Source organism: Cololabis saira, chromosome 24 (assembly GCF_033807715.1).
Source record: "Cololabis saira isolate AMF1-May2022 chromosome 24, fColSai1.1, whole genome shotgun sequence".
In the NCBI taxonomy this organism is placed as follows: Eukaryota; Metazoa; Chordata; class Actinopteri; order Beloniformes; family Belonidae; genus Cololabis; species Cololabis saira.
This window is the reverse complement of record NC_084610.1, coordinates 4786016-4808115: the sequence shown is the minus strand read 5'-3', so window position 1 is coordinate 4808115 and position 22100 is coordinate 4786016. Positions and strand designations below refer to the sequence as shown.

Genomic DNA, 22100 nt, shown 5'->3' with positions numbered 1-22100 from the left:
TGAGCAGGTAAATGTTTTGTAGATCCACAGTCATTTATTTATTTATTACATTACATTAAATTAAAGTTTAAGTGAGTTTGCGCAAGCAGGTGTTTGTATGGCAAACCTGATTTAAGAAAAGAGTAAAAACTTCTCAGACAATGCAGGGAGGAAAGAGATATTTTATATAAGAGAACTTAACAAAGTTGTTTTGTCAAATGTTTTATTTAGTTTTTTTGTGTCTGGGAAAAAACAAAAAATCCTGAAAAACATTACAGCGTCCTCACAGCGACCCTTTACCCCCTTCAAAGACTTTTAAAAGTCATCATTTTGCATTTTTGTCTTTTGTGGAAAGCTTTTTTTTTCTTTTCTGGGATCCTTGAATTTTGTTAATTAAAAAAAACAATTAAAAACATTTTTTAAATAATATTTTTTAAGCACGTTGGGGTTTCAATAGCCTTCATGAGCATTTTTTTTTTTCAGATTTGTTTCAGGCGATCAAAGCAGAAGTTTTGGTCTGATAACGAGCTCCACAGCTGATCTGCTTGATCCCAGCTTGGCATCCGAACCTTCATCTCTCTGCATCTCACATATGAATGTGTGCACAAATTTCCGAGCGATGACGCGATGTGTGCACGCTCGCCTGCCAAACATACATGGCTCACACGTACACTGTTATCCTCGGTAGCTAAAGGTTTATCGCTCTATCAAAGACACTCCATCAGTCAGGGGGAACATAAAAGCAGACGTTCCTGGGTCCGTTCCAAGCGAGATGCAAGTTTTCTGTTCTGTCTTGTTCAGGGCCCGCTGCCAGCTTTTATAAATGGATGTCCATTTTCCCCCGTCCCAATGAGGCCGTCCTTTGTGTCCTTGGAGTCCAGGGGCCAATTATGGACCCTCTTCTTCCAATAACGGCGGAGATCAAAGTTGATACCGAGGCCGCGTGCGGTCGGACTCACATGCCTCGGTCTCTAAACATTATCGTTTTGGACCAAACTCCAGCCTGTGGTTTCCCTTTAAAGCGCTCCGGCCAGGAGCACAGAGCCCCTTTCTGAGAGGTCTGAAGTCTCGTCTCTATCAGCGAGTGTTATCTCACCACAGGATCAAACACTTGTTCTTTGTGTCTTTTAGATTCACTCCAGGCTCAAGGGGAGTTTTTGTCAAGTTGAGAGAGTCGCACAGCCGAGGAGGATATTTGTTGTCGTTCGAATAGATTAGAGGCAGACTGATAAGACAAAACAAGGCCTTGATTATTTATTTAGGGCTTTGCACCACACGGAAAAGTGTGATTGGATCAGATGTTCACACACGTCCTGAAGAAGCTACAAGTTTCCTCTTGTGACTAATCTATAAATACATCAATAGTCCTCCTTTAAACATCACTTAAAGTGGTGAGCAGGAAAACGAATCCAAGCAGGAAAATGATTAACTGACGTGGAAAACTGCTAATTCATGTCTTTACGCACACAATATGACCCCAAGATGTTTTCTTGCATCCTGCATCCAGCACAACGTAACTTAACTTAACTTAACGTAACAGCTTTTCTGAGTTTGGCGGCATCTTTTGGACAAAAGCGGTAGTGCTTTACCAGAAAAAACGTTACGTTTCCCATGAGATCCTGTCCCGTCGCGTGCATTTGTTTTGATAGCGAATGAGGGCGGGACGGACTTTTCTGTTTCACCAAGTGAACAGACGGAACGCAAAAAAAAGATGTTAAGCTGCTGGAAAGGAACTGGAATTTACCGGGATACCTTAAACAAGGAAGCCAGGGAGCGGTATATGGAGAAAATAATGATTATTAACGGTTTGGATCCATATGAAATCCCTACTAAAGAATGGAGCTCCTCGTCGGAGCTGCACTCTTTAGAAAGGATTTACTGCCGCAGTTCTGCAGAACCACCGTCTCCGGCTACCTTGTTTAGGAGTGTTTTGCGGCTGCTTTGGTAAATGTTTGACTCGCCATGTGTTTCAATAAATTAGTATAATAGTACAACATACAGTACATGTTTTGTATCCCTCTTACTTCTCTTTTCTTTTTTTTTTGACTGCTATATTAGGCTGAAGAGGCTCCGAGGCGTGAGCAATATTTTTGTTTTCCATGTGAGATTATTTTTTTCCTCTGCAGCTACAAATAAGAGTTAATATTTTTTCCTCAACAAACTAGTTTTATCTGAAGATTGGGTTTAATTGCACCGCAGAGAGTTGGCCAGCAACTGCGTTTAGCTGGCGAAGTGGGGAATAAAACCCGTGTTTTGATCCGACCCGGTCTGTGTGAGTGTTTGTGGTACTGTGTGGAAGGTGTTTGGTCGTTACAGCTGCGATCCAAGCGGGCCGACGACTCTTTCACTCTTTTACTCTGTTATATCAGGTACTCGGCCTCCGTGGTTCTGCCTCCGAGCAGGAAAGCGGTGAAAAGTTAAACCATTAGGATCTTTTCCCCACGTCTGTTGTGTGGAGCTGCTGCAGCCACGACGCAGCAACAGCTTCTGCGGAGCTGCGCTCCACGCCCCGCCCATTTGTCTCGACTGCGAATCGGGAAGGAGGGGGAAGTGACGTATGCCGTAAAGCAGTTAAAGCCGTAAAGATTTGTAGTTTTTTAGTGTGGCAGGGTTCCTACCATGCTCCTCAAAGTTACATAGTGCCAGTGAAGGTGATACAGACCCCTCAGACCATGACAGAGGTTCATTAAACCTGTTGGAAGTTGATGTACCATCACAATGACTCTGGAAATATGATATTAAGGTGGAAAAGTTACGTAGTGTCGCTTTAACTACTTTTATTTTGTTTAGGCTGCACAAAATATTGGTTTCCAATATTGGTTCTAATATTCCAGTTACTGAACATTCGGAATATTCCGTTTACATGGTGATTAATCATTTGGGATATCCGGATCAAACCAGCGACGCGTGGAGAACATCATGACGCAATTACCGTCATTTCCACTTCTTCTTCCTGTATCCAAATTCAAAACAAATGCTGCTTTGCGCAACCTTTCGCTCACCTTCTTTTAAATCTCGCTTTCCCGGTACTTTCTACCGTCTACAAATGCAGAAATGTTCATATCCTTCATTACATTTATGAAGTGATTAGTTTCCTCCTGGTCTTGTGTTTCTCCGTGTTTATAAGAACTTCCTGGACTCAAAAGACCAGGATTCCTTGTGAACAGAGCATGTGCAGAAAACAAATTCATGTTCCGTTTGATGGGGATATTCCGTTTGGCGTTTACGTGGCCGAATATTCAGGTTAGAAAAGGAGTAACCCAGGGGTCATATTTGGGTTTTTAAAAACATGAATATGAGCAAATTCGGGTTGTTCAAAAGGGATATTGGTGTTTACATGGCCGTGCAAAACTCGGTTATTGCTAATATTCCGGTTTTAAAAGGGTTATTGATGCATGGAAACGCAGTCAGTGTTGTAGAAGCATCGTCATGCCTTTCATGGCTATGGAGGAACCTTCGAGCTAAAAACTGAAAAACATCCTTTTGTAGTGCTTTTAATATACAGTACATCCATTCTTGTGTTTTGTGCTTCAAGGTTTCAGCAGATTGGAGGTTGTTGGTGAAGCAAACTATTAAATGTCTTTCAAGTTAGGTTTGTTTTTGTTCCAGAATGTTCTCAGGGGTTTCTGTGACGATGGAAACGTTAAAAAAAGAAAACGTAATCTTTCAGATTTTTCTTTGTCAAGACTAAGCCAGGGTGTTAACCCCGCCCACCTGGCATGGGAACTCCAGCCACGTTTGTTTAGCATAATGCAGATGAGCTGCCATCTTTGCATCCCACACTGGAGCGGCAGGTTTAAGTTCAAACAAGGCAAAACTGGCAGCGGGCAGCTAAGAGGATTGGACGTGCGGATTAACGCCCCGAGGCTGTGGAGGAGCTGTGGAGGAGCGGCATCTGTCAGTGAGGGGAAGCCCACCTCCTCACCTTTTCAGCGGGGGCAGCCGACTCCCTCCGCCGCCCCCGTGGCGGTCGGGGTGTGGGTGTCGGAGGCAGAAGTGTGGAGTGGCGAGCACGTCCTGTCTATTCTCCTGCACAGAAGCCGCCCTGTGATCACATCCTCCTCATCAGGCGCAGAGCCAAGCCCTCAGCTGGGATCTGAGAGGCCTCTTTCATGCCGGGGGTTTCGAAAACCGGGACCGTAAACGACGGATTTGAGGATAAAGACGCTGCTTTTTTAAAACAGCAACACACATGTTAGTGTTCGTCGGGTTCATTCAGGGTGCCATGACTGATTGGAGGAAGTCTGAATCCAATTGTTTAGAGCAAAATACTACATTGACTTGGTGTGGAGGCCCCGTTGCAACAAAACGATAAACAAACCCATTTCTGTTAATGTTCATCAAAAAACAGCAATATGAAACACAAAAGCTGATATGAAAATGCTGCATTATTTTTGATATCACGCCTGAGTTTAGAAAAAAAGAAAACGAAACAAAACTCTCGTACTTTGATTTACTCAGGCACCAAGCTCGGTAAGTGGTTGGAGGTGGACGCTTGTCAGCCTTCGACTGTTAGGCGCAAACAATAAACGACATAAGCATGCCAAATATTTAAAGTTGAACCACTTCCTAAAGATCCATAACATTTCCCAGCATGAGAGTGAAATGCAACCAAAATCAGAGCCAAAATAATTCTTAGTGCCATCTGTTAGTTTCTTTAGCCAGGCAGTATTTTGAAATACTTTTTATTCCGTATTGTACTAATTTGGAATGAGAAAAATCGTGTCCTTGATTAACATCGATGACATGTGTTGTAGTTTGGCACCCTATAAATGAAGCTGAATTGACTGTGCAAACTACTACTGTAAGTCATGGTGTCATCTGAGTGTTTTTGAGATTAACTTTACTGGCGCACTTTTTGATAGCGGGGGAAGGAAAACCCTCTCCAGCATCATGGTCGTCAGTTTTAAACTCAAGTCCTGTCGTTTTCCAACATGGATCTATTTTCTTTGACAACATCCGTTTAAACTTGTCACTCACGTGCACACGCTGGAAGCATCAACAGCATTGCAGTTGGTGGACGTTTGAAAGGGGTGACCTCACGACCTCTGGTGTGTTGTGTCACGGGGGAAGCGTGACTCCCATTGATCAAATTTCAAATACACAGCATAGTTGAAGTTATACGCCAGACTGTTTTAGAGGATCCAGCGTACTTTGTACCCAGAGGGAAGAAATTTGACTAGTTTTTTAAAAGTTGTGACTAAGGTGGCAGCAGAAAACAACCCAAACGCGTGAGAAACGCCCACCGCCACTGAAATCACGGCTGCCTCATGTTCCCAGCTACACAACTACAAACGTTGGCGTTGTTCGGTTTCTCTGTTTATTTTTGGTTCTATACGTTTGAGACGCTAGAATGAGTTAACTGCCTCCATGTATAGCGCTCTTTGTGGGTTGGTGGTCTGCGAGGACCCTTTTTAATGACTCCAGAATCACTTCCTGCGTAATCCACAGAAATATTAACATGCTTCCACATTAACTTCAACCGCTGAGCAAACACAAACAGAAACCACTTTAAAACTTGATGCACGGGCCATGTGAGAGCTCAAGGCTGTGCTTGTTTGTGTCGATGCATGCCGAGGGGACACATGTGGGCCACGGGAATAGGTGTGTGCACATGTTTCTACAAAGCTCCGGTGTGCATGCGACTCCCTCGATCATGGACCCGTTGATTTACCTTCCAAGGCAATTTTTCATACATTTTTAAGCTGGAGCTGTGCTGGTTGTTCCCGTCAGCGGAGTCCCTGACAGGTGTCTGAAGAAAAAGGGCTTTTTGGCACATGCAATTCTTTTTATTTACTTTTTAAATAGGATGGAGTTCAAATCCAAAAGGGCTTATGTTCATTCCTACTTGATGGCACTGCTTTGGAATTCCCAAACCTTGTAATTTCGTGAATCGTTTCTGCCTCAACAAATGTTATAAATTATTTAGTAATCCCTACCTCTCAGCCATTCCAAACCACAATAATTGCCCAAGTCTATAATATTTATGTTATTTTTCCATTAGTCTCGCTGAAGCTTTGACAAATGTAGAGTCTCATTTACTAAAGATGAATTACCCAAACGGCCCGTCATTACTTTCCATACTCAATCTTGTGGCCATTCCAGTTCAAAACCATTATCTGGGCATTAATGTCACGGTGCGTCCCACTGACAAATGAAGGATCCCTAAAAATGCCAAAGAACGCATTATTCAAATCTCAGTCTAAATTATATAGACATGGTTTCTCGCTTTTATTGAGTTACATCTTCTCCACAGATTTAGCTGCCTTGGTCTGCATTTCGTCTATTAAGTCATCTTCTTTTAAGTAACAGCAAAAAAACATTTCCTTGCACATTTAAGTTTCAGTTCTTTTCTACTTGGGGAACAGTCTTCCAACAGAAGCTGTGACAGTAAACAGTTAGTCAGCTGCAGGAATGCACCGGGCAGGGTGGTGATCTTACACCTGCATCACCTCAGCTTTCTGCACTCAGCTGAGCGGGTTTGAAGTCGTCATGTATGATCTCATAAATTCCTCGGCGAGACTCGCCCAGAAGCTTGATGAATGATGAGTTTGTAATCTCTGCGTTTTGAGCAGGAACACCTCCTGCCACTCAGCTCCCATCAGTCACTGCCATCGCCGCAAGCCACGAGCTTAAGTCCCTGTGGGAACAAGCAGCTTATGTAGGTCAGGAGGTGCAAAGTGTTTATAGTCAAGGTTTTGCTGAAAAGCTTTTTTCTCTCTGGTGATTCATAAAAAACAGGCACTTGAATTTTGTGTTGTAGAGATTTTAGGTCAAGTCAAAGGGGACAACATAAAAGTATCCTAAACTGAATCCTTTACGATCTTCACCAAATATTCAATCATCATCAATCGTTAGTGTGCCGTCCATACTTGTTTAAGTCCCATCCAAGATTACCGAATTGTCCCAAACATTTGTCTTTTATTTCCTGTACTCACTCAAGGTGACTGCAGCCATCTCAACTTGTCCAATTATCCACCAAGCGTGACCCAATCCTTTCTTTCATTCTCAGGGCACTTGTCATATCCCAGGTCAGAAGTGACAGATGAAATCTGTGCCGCATCTCACTCATACTTCACATGCCAAATCCCAAGTCTGGCCCCGTTCGTTCACTTTGGGACGGGTCTGGCCATACAGCTGTTGCGAGGGTTTTAACTGAGCCATTAGTGACAAAAATGGACCAGATTAGATCCAAATGCATCTGTGATGTAACTGGAAGAAGTGGGCCATTGTTGGCCAAGTTTGGGCTGTGTTGTGGTGAAAGCTTGCCAACAGTTGGCCAACGCTGAACTAAAAATGGCTGCCAGGGTTGTTCAAGATTTGTACCTGTGGCTTCCTGATCTGAAGCCGTTTCGTGACCAAGTTCAGGCTAAATTGTGGAGGAGCCAGTGACAGTGAGGTGTCATTCGTGCCTCACCTAAACCCAAATGTTTCTGCTGGCTTTGCCTTGAGAGAGCCGTGCTATTCTGTCCACCTCGTGATTGTAGGTTACCCTGGATATGGAATCATCATGCGAAAATAACCCATAATTGGTGGATAGTTTAGGATGGGAAGATGGGAGAAACACGGCAACGTTTCCACAACAGCTTCCACGTTTTCCTTTCTGAATGAGGAAACTGTCATTATCCATTGTGTGTTTTTGGGCTGACGACCGTGACAGCAACAAAGCCTGCAATCTGAGATCCAGAGTTAATTCTTGGGGTGTCAGTCAAGAAGCTGGTTGGCGGAGGTGGTTGGCGCCGAGTCCTCTTGGAAGCAGCAGTCGAGAAAACAATCAAAAATTAATCTGGGAGCTGCCAGGGAACTTCTCATCATACGGCAAGACGCTCCTCGGCAGATGGAAATTTTACACCGTTTGCATTTCTGTTCCATACGAGGGTTTGTAAGGGTTTCTCGTTAGGCTCAAAGTCAAGTTAGTATCTCTTAAATGGTCTCAGGTACTTTCAGCAGCTGCTTTGAAGTATTTGCTCTCCATCTTTTGATCTTTGAGTTCCCCAGAATGCCATGTTTTATTCGGAAAACTGACATCTCTGTGCGAGATGATGATCTCTCTTGAGAATACATCTTTCTGTCCGACATATGGAGGGGGATTAGGTGAGCAAATGATTGCTAATGGCAGCTCCTGCACATGTCCAGAACAAATGTTTCTGCAGCCTCCATTATGGCAGAAATGGAGAGTATTTATTCAATGAAGGCAGGGAGAGGACGGCAATTGCGCTCCTTTTCTCAACCTCCTTCAGAGGGAGTTCACTTTAGCAGTCAATGACGAGAAATACCTGAAAGGATTTTTAGGAGCTACCTTTTTCCAAATGCTTTCCGAGGACAGTTCTCAATCAGTCCGTACCTGCTTGTTCGTGTAAACCACGTCGGATTAAATGAGATGTTTTTTACAAAGATGACAGCTGGCTTTCAACCTGTGTAACTGTCTGTGAGACAGAGTTCATTGTTTAGAGTTCATTTTATAACATTTTACATGTTATAAAAACACAAATATATCCAAGTGCATGAAGTGTTTAAATTGACTAACAAGCGAGTTTAGGATATTTTATTTTACACTGCGTTCAAGAGGCGCAAACGGCAATTGTGTTTGATTTCAAATGTATTTTATTTTATGGTTATGTACAAAATGCTTTGAGCAGAAAATGGACACTTCATGGATTTATTTGTTGACGTTGGGCCAGTGTTTGGTAACAATGGACTCTCTGCTTTTTTTTGTAGTTTTCACAGTGTTCTATGATTTTGCCAATGAAGGAGAAGGAGAATAAAAGAGAGAAAATCAAGACATCAGTTTGAATCGTGGCCTTTGTTGAACCGGTGTAGCTACAACCTGCGTGTCTTCTCAGTGAAAACTTTACAGACCAGTGCAAAGCTGGATCAAGATCTCGGCTTATGCTGCCAGATCTTTCAAGTAGTACACCTTGTCTGATGTTTAGCTCAAGTAGTGGCCCCCAAAGAGACTCGGGGAGATATAATCTGGATTTCTTTGTATCTCAACTGCAATAGCAGTTTCTGCACTAAAAGAGCAGAAATAGGATAAACAGCCAACCTGGAGACTTAATCAGCCTCGCCTGCTGACGTTCATGTTTTATGTCTCAACACGCATCCACGACTACCAGCCCTTCTCTTTGCACACAAACATGTGTAAATGCAAACACCCACGCACACGCTCTCGGGCAGCAAACCACTGCCGGCATCGCTCAGGTGATTTTAATCCAGCTTGACTCGCTGGTTAAATATTGACAAGAGCTGATGTGGCCTTCCGGTCGAGGGACGAGAATTCAGCCGAGGCATTTCGCTGGCAACGCTGCACGACCGACCGCTGCATCATAACTCCGGCACACACGCACAGCCACACATACACACTGGGAGCGCACAGTGGCAGGCAGCAGCTGAGGCTCTGCGAGGCAGCTGGGGCAGAAGAGGGGAGCGAAGCGGAAGAAGAGGAGGGCGAGCAGACGGAGGGGAAGAGGCAAACGCAGGATGAGCCAGTTCGCGGACCACGGTGTCGTGGCGATCTGCGGGAGGATCCGACACGTCCCACTGCTAGAGCTGTTGGCGGTGAGTTTTGGTTCGTATGTGTTGCTCCCCCCCCTGCACTTCCATCATCCATCTACCCATCCACCGAGGAGGTATCTGGGGCAGGAGGCAGCCTGTCTGGAAGCTGGAAGTAGGTCTGACTGGGTGGTAATCAGGCTAGTATGCCGCCCTCCAGAGCGTCCAAATCCACAACCACTGATGCTGCTTGCGGCCCAGACAGGAGGCAGGAATTGCTTTGGGTTAGGGGGCGGAGATGGGAGGGTTGGGGGCGGGGGTGTGTGAAAGGAAAGTTGTAAACCACCAGGGAGTGAAGTTTGCATGTTTGCATGGAATATCATTTGTTGACAGTGGTGTCTTGAGTTTCTTTTGGGTTTCTCTCTTAAAGCTGAGCTGAGACAAGTCGACTTAATCAGCCACAACTTGTAAACTGGACTGGAGTCTCGGGTTTTGCCCCGATGCGGCTCTGCGGCTCGAGTGTACGGGCATGCCATGTTTCATATGTAGGTCACTCACCGACAAGCTGTGACTGTCATTAATTAGACGGGAGATTCGCGCTTGTTTCACCTTTCCGATCCATCTCCAGAAGGTCTGAATCAGGGGAGCCTGTCTGCCATCTGTATGCGTTTACCCCATGTGGTTGCGATGAATCGAAACACATGACAGTTTATTACACTCTTGCCATCCTGTGCGGCGTGTCTGTGCATTGGGGGTAAGAAACTTGTTCAGAAAAAACTGGCAAGAGCTAAAAATAACACGCTGATGTCTTCGGCTGGCTCTCAGATGTGACGGCGCTTCGATCCCCCTCTTTGGTTTGATTTGTCACAGCCGAGTCGTTTGGGGTCCTAAGTGCTTTGACTTATTGTACTGGCAAGAAAATGTGATTTTTCTGGAAATGCTGCAGGAGCCTTAAGAAAAAAGAGGCAAATGGACGACTTGAGGGATTTTTTTCAGCTTTGCTCTGTTTTTCATCTTCATGTCTGTCTCGGTCCTTCTTTCACTATTTCTCGTACTTCTCTCGAGTAAGCGAGAGGTGTTCTGTGGAAATCCAGGGGATCTTAGCTTCTGCCACCGCATGGACGCAATTATGCAGACAAATGTCTCCGCTGAGCTGCGTGACTCCATATATCCTTTATCTAATTACATTAACAGGAGCAGGATAGTGACTAATGGCTCGTGGAGGAGGAGGAGCTAGAGGCCTGGGATGCATGATTGCATTTTTCCATCCTTTTTCACCATCTCACTTCTCTTTATGCCCAGATCTCTCCCTGTGCTCCATTTAAACCCCCAAACCTCACACACATAACATGCAAAAACACACTTTTTTCCATCCTAAAAGTCCTTCTGTCTTTCTTTTCGGCTGAAATGCGTTGTGGCATGAATGTTTGCATTGTGGTACCGTCCCCGCAACTGCGTTGCAGGTCTGCAAATGCAACTGCACTCAAAGCTTTGAAAATAAAGCCCCGTCAGGCCCACAAGGGAGTCTCTCTCCTGTTAACATCGCTTTTACTGCCAATTGAATTAAATCACCGCGTACGCCGAAGCCACAAGTTCTGTGACATCAGTGCTCTGTTTGGAAAGCAAACCACCTTAAAGGTCCACCAGCACTCTTTTTCTGCTGCCTGAGTCTGTGCTGTTCAACTAAAAGCTTTCTTAACCCGTTTAGACCTGATGCAACATACGTGTTTTTGATTTACAAGCCTGGAGCGACGCTCATATCAAATCACGGCGAAGACATGTGGTCTGTTATGTTTAAAAAAACCTTCATTTTATTTTTCTGACAGTCGTGGTCGAATGTTTCTTAGTGTGATCCAACTTCCTCGTGTTGGTGTTTCACACCTATTTGTAGAACTTCCGTGGCATGAAAATGGATCACAAAAACCCAGTTCTAGTTGTATTTTGGCCAACATTGTGAACAACTAACATCATTTCTGCAATCTCATGACAACTCTACCATTGTGGGCGTTTCCATTGTCAAGAGTCCAGGGGAAGACGTAGTAAACCTGCTAACCTTCCCCTCAGTCCTCTCTGCCATGGGCTCCATCGATGGGTTTCCATTTTCGGGGGTCTGAGGTAATTTTCTCAAGGTGCATTTCCTCATACTAGGAATGGTCCAACCTAATATGGGTTAGATACCTGAGGATGGACCTGAAAACCTGCTGCACAAGTCGTCTGTTCTCAATCACCATTGGTGTATGCAACAGTATACATAAATGCAGCAACTTCCTCAGCTCCTTCCATGTTCATTTCATCACTCAAAATTGTTCCTTTTAGTTTTTTAAATCTTATTTTATTGGTGGTTGAGAAATGGTGAAAGTGGTGCACTACCAGAGGTGTATAATCCAGGTACCATAAAGTAAAAATCCTGTCCAGCAGTTGTTCCAACCCTCTGAATAAGCATGTGAAGACAATGCTACAGCAATTTCTGCTGTTTGCAACATGGGAATTGGTTGTTTTTTTCAGAGGTGTTTAATCCAGATAAAGTAAAAACCCTGCTGTGTTTCTGGATCAGCCTGTACATTTAGAACAAGTGTTTTCACTAAGGACCTACCATTTACTTGCAGAGGAGCTGGTTTAGTGATTGGTTGGAACAACTGCTGGACTGGATTTTTACTTTATGCCACCTGGATTATACACCTCTGTGCACTACTGCCACCAAGTGATATGGAGGGTGAGTTTAGTAAGTCAGTGGATCCTACTGAGTCCATCACGAATGGAGAGACGATGGCTGAAAACACCAAGAAGGAGGTCCGCCTTCTAGGCTTCACCCCAGACCCTTACTAATACATCCACTGGTCTTTCTATTGTCATCATTTTTTGACGGTTTCATTTGCAGCGTAATCACTTTTAACGGTTCTGACGCAACATAAACTAGAATGATGAGATCAACCTGAAAGCAGTAAAGATGGGTGCCATGTTTGCCTGTTGCTGTGTTTGCATCCACAGCGATGGTGGTGATAAATGAAAAGATTTGAACGTGAAGCCAGAATTTTAGAAGGCTACACACCGTCTTGTGCCTAAAACAAACCTATTCTAAACCTCGTCCCACCCAGAAAATCTTTCAATCATGCAGAAGATCCTATCCCAAGGGAGGGACTTTTCTTGGTGCCATAGAAGTTCCTAAAACTGACATTATACGGTTGTTCCTTGTCATGGAGACAAACGTCAGTGGTCGAGGCCGTTAAAACTAACTTTCTATTGTTTCCAAAGAAGTCAAGACATTGTCTTCTGATGTAAGAGATGGTTAACACCAAGGAGCTGAGTAAAACCACCACTGCCTGACATCAAAATAGGTCGGATACAAAAGAATAGCTGCTAAAAATATTTCACCTTTTTTAGAAAAAAATAAAACAACCACTGAATGCATTATCAAGCACTTCAAAGAGAATGATTCAACTGCAGTGAAGAAAGCCTGAGGACATGCAAGAGACTCCAGCAATTGGTAAAGAAGCTACGTTTTTTTTTTATTCAATTTTATTTATATAGCTTCTAATTACCACAGAAGTTGTCTTTAGGGGCTTTCCAGAGACCAGAACATGACCCCTGAGCAATTATTACATAAACGTAACACAAACAATGGCAGGTTAAAACTTCCCTAGTGGGAGAAAAACCTTAAGCCAAATAGCAAGAAAAACCTGGACCAGGACCTGGATCATAAGGGGGGCCGTCCTGCCGAAGGCCAGCTGGGCAGGTCAGGATGTCAGCAGGCATCCAGGGCAGAGCTCAGTACTGGCAGGTGGTACGTGTCCATGCATTTGTGTGCACAGTCAGGGCAATATATTTCGATAATGGCCTGATGTCATGAAAGGGATGCAAAAGAAGCCACCGTATTTCCAAGAAAAACATCCAGAACAGACTAAAATTCAGCAGGAAATGGAAAACTTGGACAGCACCAGACTGATGCAAAGTCATTTCTTCCATTTAAGTCTCTAACCTGGGAGTTAATTTGTCACAATTGTCGTTTGTCCACAATCGGCTACATATTAGGGAGATTCAGGACTCTTGCTACTGTTTGATGAAGTGAATATCCTGCAAAAGTGTCGGAAAAGAGGTTTGAAAAACAGAGAAACAGTGAAGCACCTGCTGAAACTTCTTCAGTTAACTAAATCTAAGATGCAAATGGTGTTAAAGCCTCATCCTAACTTTGAAGCACGGAAGAGGGAGCATCGTGTTCAGGTGCTGCTCGACTAACTCAAGTCAGAAGAAATTCCAAAGCTGTACCATGAAGCTAAAGAAAATACTAAAAGATCTTGAGGGCTGATGAATCAAGACGCTGCAGAATTACTGAGGAACTGCAGCAGTTTTCTTGGGAAAATGGTTAAGTTCATTATCATCAAAGTGGAAGTCTCATAAGCAGCAAAAAACTTCTGAGGATCGTGTTTTCCTGTGTCTGTTGAAATTTGCCCTCAAATGAATGCAGCTGTGTATTTCTAAACAGGTTCACAACCATTTTCTTGCATGTGTAGTTTCATATGTTGCTCCTCTTTACAAAGTCAGACACTTTAACCACCAGATAGTCCATCATGCCAACAATAGCGTAAAATATGACGACTCCGCAATGTCTGCTAACGAGGACATTTGTGACATCAAAAGACTATTAATGCGACACTTCTGTGAAAAAACTGCTGACAATGGAGCGCGAGTGAAGAAAGCGGCTTCACTGTTTTTCTTTGGCGCCACGTTGCATCGAGTGACTTGCAGCTGTGAAATATTAAAACGAAGCTTTGAACACAAAGAATCTTTGTGGAAAAACAAAAGATTTTTGTAAAGCTTAATTGCAGTGGGTTTCAATGTCACCGTTTGATTGATCGCATAATTTCTTGTTGGTGCAAAACAAAGAGCATGCATTGATTTCCTGTCTCACGAAGTGGGAAAGGGGAGAAGTAGCAGCTGAAATGAAGGATATGGCAACAGTCCGGGTGACTGAAGGTCAGCAGAGTCAGGGGTTCCCACCTGCCAAGGTTTGATACTTTTCCTTGTTTCTGCAGGTGTTCTTGCGTGCAGATGAGTGCTGTTCCTGTTGGAAATTGTGGTGCTCTTACTGGGAACGAGGATGACATTTAGTTGATCAGAAACCCCAATCAAAATGAGCCGAGATCTCCTTTTCAGGCGTCTAAACTCCCTTTTTATTCATGAGAACTATATAGTTGCTCCTGCCTTCACCGCCCAAAACAGACCACCATCTTCATTTTACAGTAGACTAAAGAAACGCCGACCGCTGATGGCGTCATGAGTTCACCGTCCGGGTACTCAAAGTTGTTATACTTTTATATAGCTAACCTGCATGGATGGAATTAGACCATAACTGGACTCACTTAAGTTGTATTCATACCGACTAGGCTGGAATTAAACTAACTTTTAAAGGAAGTAGAAGGACCTTGATGACTTTTGCTGTGAACTGGCCCTGCAGTAACAACCTAATTAAAAAAAAAAAAACTCAACAAGGGTGAATATATTTCTAAAATATACATTCCTGTGTTTTTTATTTCATTACAAAAAAAACAAGCTCACTGGCTCCGCCTATGGGTGTGGAGGTTACTGTCAATGGCTTTTAAATGCGGCAAGATTTCCTCTCATTTGGCCTCTTCCGCTGTCACTCTTCTGTTTCCTTTTGGTTATTACCTTTTTGAAACTTATTGGGGGGGCTCGCGTAGCAGCGGCATGGCAATATTTGAATATGTGGGTGTTTCTGACGTGCCTACATCATACCATAAACCGTTAATCAGATTTTAAAGGAGCATTACAACTGTGAAGGTGATTAAAAATATAAAAAATTCCCCAATTCAAATGTGTTGGACATTTACAGACCGCCACAATGGATAAAAAAGGAAAAGGATGTGATTAAAGTGTAGATTTACAAAGACAAAAATCAAGGATGAATTACAGCTATTTAGGAAAAGTCCCTCCAACTTTAGGTGATTACATATAAAATGTTTAGAAATGTGATGAAAACACTTTAACTGGAACCCACTGACATTACGCTGCAATTTTTCAGTACTTTCCACAATTATAGTATTTTAAACCAGATAAAGGCCGTCTGTCCTTGACAAAAGTGTAATTAACGCTCCAACTCGTCCTCCGAACATTTAGACCCTGCTGTGTAATCACATATTCCTGCCACAGCGGAGGAATAATTTATCTCTGCGGAAAAAAATGAGGTGGAAAATATTTTGAGCTGAGTAAAATTAAACCAAACTGTTAGAATTGAAATATAATAGCCTATATATTGCCTTTAATGACTCACAATAACTAGTGAGGCAATTTAAATTAGGCTAATTTAGTTTGTATTATCTTTTAATTGTCTATTTTCATTATCCGCTGGTCAGTGGATAAAGCGCGTGTCAGTCGTTTCCTTTTTGTTCCTCGGAGGTTTGCAGCGGACTTACAGGAGCTCGGCGGTGTGCTGGCTCATATTACAATATGCTAATACCCGCCAGCTGCAACCTGCACCACCCTCCTGCTTCCTCGCCTGGTTTTCTCTCACTGCTACACACACACACACACACACACACACACACACACACAGAAACAAACACACACTTGCAGAAGCCCCCGGGACAGCCATGGGAGGGCCGCGGAAAGGAAGCAGAGATGATTAATTAACTCTGCCCTCATTTTGATACGGCCTTATTGGCTTTCAACACCCCGAATTCAGCTTCAGAGCTTTGCATAGATTATCCTCCTACAACAGCCAGCCTCCCAACGCACACACACACACACACACACACACACACACTCCTTTCCAAAAATATTGAGGTCATGTTGCAACTCCTGCTACTGTGAACGTGCACCGTTGCTGACGGGGCTGAGGCGTTGGCTTTTTTTTTTTGTTTGCTTGTTTGTTTTGAGGAGAAAGAAGCTGCTCGTGCATTGAAAGTTTAAATGCAGGTTGTGAGTTGTTGCATTTGAGGCCGTCATGTGGGTGTGTGCACGCTTCTGGAGCACATGGGCGCTCATGTGCACTCGTACTATCAATGCTTGCTCATGTGAGAGCGAATATGAGCCTTGGCGTGTTTTTTGTTGTACTGGTGTGTGTGTGTGTGTGTGTGTGTGTGTGTGTGTGTGTGTGTGTGTGTGTGTGTGTGTGTGTGTGTGTGTGTGTGTGTGTGTGTGTGTGTGTGTGTGTGTGTGTGTGTGTGTGTGTGTGTGTGTGTGTGTGTGTGTGTGTGTGTGTGTGTGTGTGTGTGTGTGTGTGTGTGTGGACTCCAGGTGCTCCAGCCGGCAGTGAACCCTGACCGAGCGTCCTCTGCTCGCCGGTGCTTTTCTCTATTGACGGCAGCTTTTCAGTGCAGACACTCGGCTGCATTGAAGTGCACAGCGAGACCCTGGACGTCTCGGCTCCCACAATGAGAAGCGTGTTCATGCGCTTATGTTTCATCACGCTCTTCCTCCCGAACAAAAGATCACCTGCTCAACTGTGATGTCTCACATGGCGCGAGCCCTGAGGGGAAAACCTGTGGCAGCCTGCAGTTTGTGTGTCATGATGGGCTCCGGTTACCTCGCGGAGTGAGTTCATGTTTAGCCTCAGTCCTGGTTCATGGTGCCCGTCACGAGGAAATGGTTTTAATTCAGCGTGACATATTTTACAGAAAGCAGCCAGCCGTTATTTCCATTGCATAAGGCGCTCGCTGAACTGTTTCTGCACAATATACTACAATGGGAGTCGAGTGTTATGGCAGAAACAGAGAGGGAACCGGTACCTGCGAAAGCCTCAAACTGGTGCAGTACAGAAAGGTGTTGTTTGCAAGGGGAGCTGGTTTCCTTCGCTGTGGATAATTTGGCCTGTCAGAAGCAGTTTGTGGTTGACGCTAGCCCCGAATCCGCTCTCTGGAAAGTCAGCGTAGTGCGGTGCAGCTCTCCACGTTTGCCTGCTGGCTCTCCTCACACCCCGCTACGGCCCGACCTTCGTGCTGGTTGCTGAGTCGGCTGCTGTTAGGACTGAAAGGTACAGTAGTCATGCAAAAGCTGCTGCTCTTTTTGTTTTTGTGTACAAGTCTCTCACAATGACAGCTATTTCACCCGGTAAAGAGTATACCAAACCAATCAGAATAGGGCAGGGGGCGGGCTTTATGTGATGAGTCTTACAGGAGCATCCAAGTTTATGCCACATACAGTACAGACCAAAAGTTTGGACACACTTCCCCATTAGTTTGAATGAGAAGGTGTGTCCAAACTTTTGGTCTGTACTGTATGTCGGTTCCCTGATTAGTTAATGCCTATCCAGTGGAGACCAGTTTTTTTTTTTTTTTTTTATCTTTTTTTTCTTTTTTAATTTATTTATTTATTTATTTATTTTATTTATTTATTTTTTATTTATTTATTTATTTATTTATTTTTTTTTTTTTTTCAAAAACTAGAAAATGAAGTTGAATCCAGAGGAACAAAAAAAATCAGTTCCTTGGACTGGCCAAGTCAAAGTCCTGAACTTATCCCAATTCAAATGTGTGGCGGGGCTGTAAAAGTGTAAGGTAATAGCCTAAAACCTCACCAAAATTCCTCCAAAACTCTGCAAGAGACTAATCAAACAGCAAACTAGTTTAGGATATCTCTGCTGAAGGCTGATCTAAAAGCTATTGAATCATGGGGCTACTTAGTACTTCCCACCTTTTTGTTTTCTTTCTTTTTTTTGGCTTCATTTGTGTTAAATAAATTATGTCATGGTGAATAGAAATGTAGGTATTGTTCATCTGAGGTTGTGTTAGCCTCATGGTAAGAACCACAAACATCAGATCATTTTATTATGTTTATATACAACAGTATTTATTAACATGTTGGCCCTTAGAAATAGTCCGGTATTTGAGAGATTGACCAACAGGCTCAACAGGCTGGATCCCTCATTCCTTCAATCACAGCCTGCAGATGTGTTTTTCTCCAGAAAGGTTCAATTTAATACATTTCAAATACTTAAAGTGTATAGTTTAACAGAACAGCTCACTGAGGGTTCAGTCAAGAGACGAGACGTACGCGCTGCAGCCTTCTGTGGAGTTCAATTGGTATAAATGCATTTATTTTTAAAGAAATTGTGGCTTTGCTGCCATCAAATCAACTGTATTATATATGATAGCAGATATGTTACATGTAAGTGTTATAATAATGAATTTATAACACTCCAACCGCCTCCATCTCCTGCCTGACAGACGCTCTGAATATTAATTGAAATCTCCTACCAAGTGTTTGGGGAGTTGGCGGAAGCGTTGCACTTGGGATTAACAGATCAGATGACTCAGCCCACATTCAAGGTTGTTAAGCGGAGCGGTTTCCTCTGGGATCTTTTTTAATGTTTATGTTTAATACACCACGCGTATTTCTGCTCCTGCTGTGAGTGTAGGAGAACTCGACTTCATGTGGATTGTCTGATGGAAGAGCGAAGATGCTGCAGACAGACGAGTTGCATTTCCAGTGGTTTCTTTCTCTTGTCTGCGCAGGCCGGTCCTGAGTGATAGTTGGACGAGTGAAGCTGAAAACACCTGAGATGGACGTGTTATAGCAGTTTGGGGCGGGAGTGGTGACGGAGTCTTTACCCCAGAGCCCCCATTATGTTCCAAGAGAGCAGGCTCTGGCCAGGCTGCCGGGAGGTGTTGCATGCAGGTTTAGATGGTAGTGGGAGTTTCAGCAGGTCTAATACGTGTAGTAACTAAGACCTCGGCTAAAAGGAGGGATGACTGTAGCCAGGCTCGCCTCACAAGTCAACCGCTGCCAATGAATGGGGGACAAGAGGTCCAGGCTGGGTCAGGGGCCTCGGGAAGACCCTCAAACCAGTTAGAAGTTCCCTAAGTTCCTTTCAGAGAGAGAACCATTTTAATACCATACTTGTGTGCAGTATATATTCATGTATTTTTTTAACAGTTACTGCGTCTCCATGCAGTAAATAACCCTTTTAAAACCCGAATATTGGCAATAACCCAAATTTGCACGGCCATGTAAACACCAATAACCCCTTTGAATAACCCGAATTTGCTCATATTCGGGTTTTTAAAAACCCGACTGTGACCCCTGGGTTACTCCTTTTAAAACCTGAATATTGGGTCATGTAAACGCCAAACAGAATATCCCCATCAAACGGAACAGGAATTTGTTTTCTGCTCATGCTCTGTTCACAAGGAATCCTGGTCTTTTGAGTCCAGGAAGTTCTTATAAACACGGAGAAACACAAGACCAGGAGGAGACTAATCACTTCATAAATGTAATGAAGGATATGAACATTTCTGCATTTGTAGACGGTAGAAAGTACCGGGATAGAAGATTTACAAGAAGGTGAGAGAAAAGTTGCGCAAAGCAGCATTTGTTTTGAATTTGGATACAGGAAGAAGAAGCAGAAATGACGGTAATTGTGTCATGACGTTCTCCGTGCGTCGCTGGTTTGATCCAGATATCCCAAATGATTAATTTCCATGTAAAAGGAATATCCCGAATGTTTCAGTAACCGGAATATTAGCAATAACCCGAATTTTGACTGCATGGAAACGTAGTCACTGAGAACAGAAATGGAACAATACCTGATAGCCAAATGAAAACCAGACGGCAACCCAAGAAACGACTGTCTGGATATGTGATGTTTGGGTCCAGCTGTTCAACCACCATGCCTATAAACAGGATCGCTGAGCAGTTTAGTGTTCACAGAAAAGATTTGATTACTGATTCCACCTCCACTCATTGGCCCTTGCTCCGGTTCCTCTGGGTTTGACTGATTACGGGGAGCAGGGTCCATGGATGCTGAGAAACTGCCTGTTTGGATGGACTTGTCCTGCTTGTTTTGAACATTGGCTCCTGTGTAATTCATCACATAAGCTTGCTGCTCGACTGCAAAGTGAACGGGTTTGTGTTGCTCATAATGAAACAGAAATACACACAGAAATGTAAAAAGGCAAGAAAATGAAATACAATATGGCTTAGATGTAGCAAAGAGCAAATATTGCAGATATAAATGCTCTTTTCTATCATGTGTAGAAGTGCCTACAGGTAGCTAAAAGAAAAATCATAGACATAGAGGCACATTTGACCCTCTGCAGTGTAACGAGCTGCAAACATGTCTTGCAGCAACCTGTCTTTCTTTCTTTGCTCGTGCACCAGGGACCGTGCACAATGCGTACATTGTAGTGGTTAAAGCGAAAGCCAATTTTCATCTGCAAGTCCTTGGGCAAAGGCCAAAATAAAAGATAACGATCAGTTGTTGTAACACCTGCACTAAGTCATTGTCAAAACATTCAAAGTCTTCCACATTTTCTCACACTCCAGCCCAGCTGAAAAGTGGGGGTGTCACAGCAGATAAATAGCTTTGTGTGTGGCTTCTTATCGCTATTAATCACTGTGACAAAAACAAAAGTCTGTTTAGAAGGGAAAACATCTCTGGGCCCATTAACCCATACAAAAATATAAATATTGTTAATCTGTATTGTATTTCTTGTGTTATCCCAGTTTTTCCATGTCAGTTATTAATTCTTGAGATGATTGGAGTTGCTAAAATACGAGCTTTTCAAACCAGAGATCTTGAGAGAGATCAATATCATCTGCATATAGCAGCCTTTGTTGGCTGCATCCATTCACATTGATCACTTCTCAAACGAGCTGTTATGATCTTGTGCGCTTCAGAAGTCCATAACTCAACTTTATGGTGATGAGCTTGCGCCGCTCAATGATTATTTATTTTTTCTTCCTCCAGGATCCTCTCGCCTCGGCCAGACATTAGATCAGTGATTAGGGTTTTATGAGGCGGACGGAGCCTCAGGTGAACGAGTGAGAGATGGTCCTCGGGCCTGACTGTCTGTGGTGTCAGCGGTCAACGACTGCCTTTGTGTGTGGTCACTGGGGTCACCGGGGGGCTTTTGTGTAAAGCAGCGACAGCCACAGGGCTATCGAACTGCACAAAAAAAAAAAAATCCATCTGGTATAACAGCTGGAGGAGCCAAAAGATTTCCACACAGGAAATTATGCCGCACAAACAAGGTTCCTATGATTATTTCATTACCTTCATTTAATTTAGGATTATCATCAATTTGCAGGAAATGGCTCCACTGCGATAACAGACCAACAAAGCCGCCTGTATGTACGTTCTGTTTAATATTGCAAAGCATTTTTGATTTTAGAGGCATTTCCTGGTTGGATTTTCCATCTCCTTTGCCCTTCCTCTGTTATTTTACATCTGACCTGCAGCATAAGGGAGGGGGGGCTGCGGGACTCGAGTGGAACCATATGAATTAATGCATCATAAAGCTTTTCTCCCACTTCATCCCCCTCTGTTTGCATGATTTGCACCACGGTCCGTATACACCAGAAGTCATTTGAACGCTCTCATGATACGTTTCACAGTGAAATGGGCCTCTTATGTGCTAAAGCGCTGAAATGAGGTGATGCTGAAAGCTTTCAGGCAGACCTTGTTGGAGCCTTTCAGGCCTCATTGTGCAGACAATGCGATCCGCCTTCAGCATCTGAAACGCGACACAGCCGTTCAGAAAATGTCAGCTTCCTCTGGTGAAAGACTGTGATTATTTAATGATTTCTTTTTTCAATCTTTTTCTCTGCTTTGTGCTGAGCAACTGGCTGCTGAACAGTTATATTAACAGAGATAAAGGTTGGCACAATCTCTCCAG

At 43.6% G+C, this 22100-nt stretch overlaps 1 protein-coding gene across 3 annotated transcripts in view; it reads left to right on the top strand.

The window, feature by feature from the left end:
- LOC133425368 (nck-associated protein 5-like) overlaps positions 1-22100 on the top strand; it is a 204052-nt gene that overhangs the window by 34851 nt on the left and 147101 nt on the right. The window contains exon 1 of one of the 3 annotated variants that reach the window (XM_061716191.1): positions 9432-9537. The exons of the other annotated variants lie outside the window; for them this stretch is intronic. Within the exon in view, the coding sequence (XP_061572175.1) occupies positions 9460-9537 (78 nt within the window). The 5' untranslated portion in view covers positions 9432-9459. Of the gene's footprint in view, positions 1-9431; positions 9538-22100 lie in introns of those variants that run through there. 3 annotated transcript variants of the gene reach the window in all.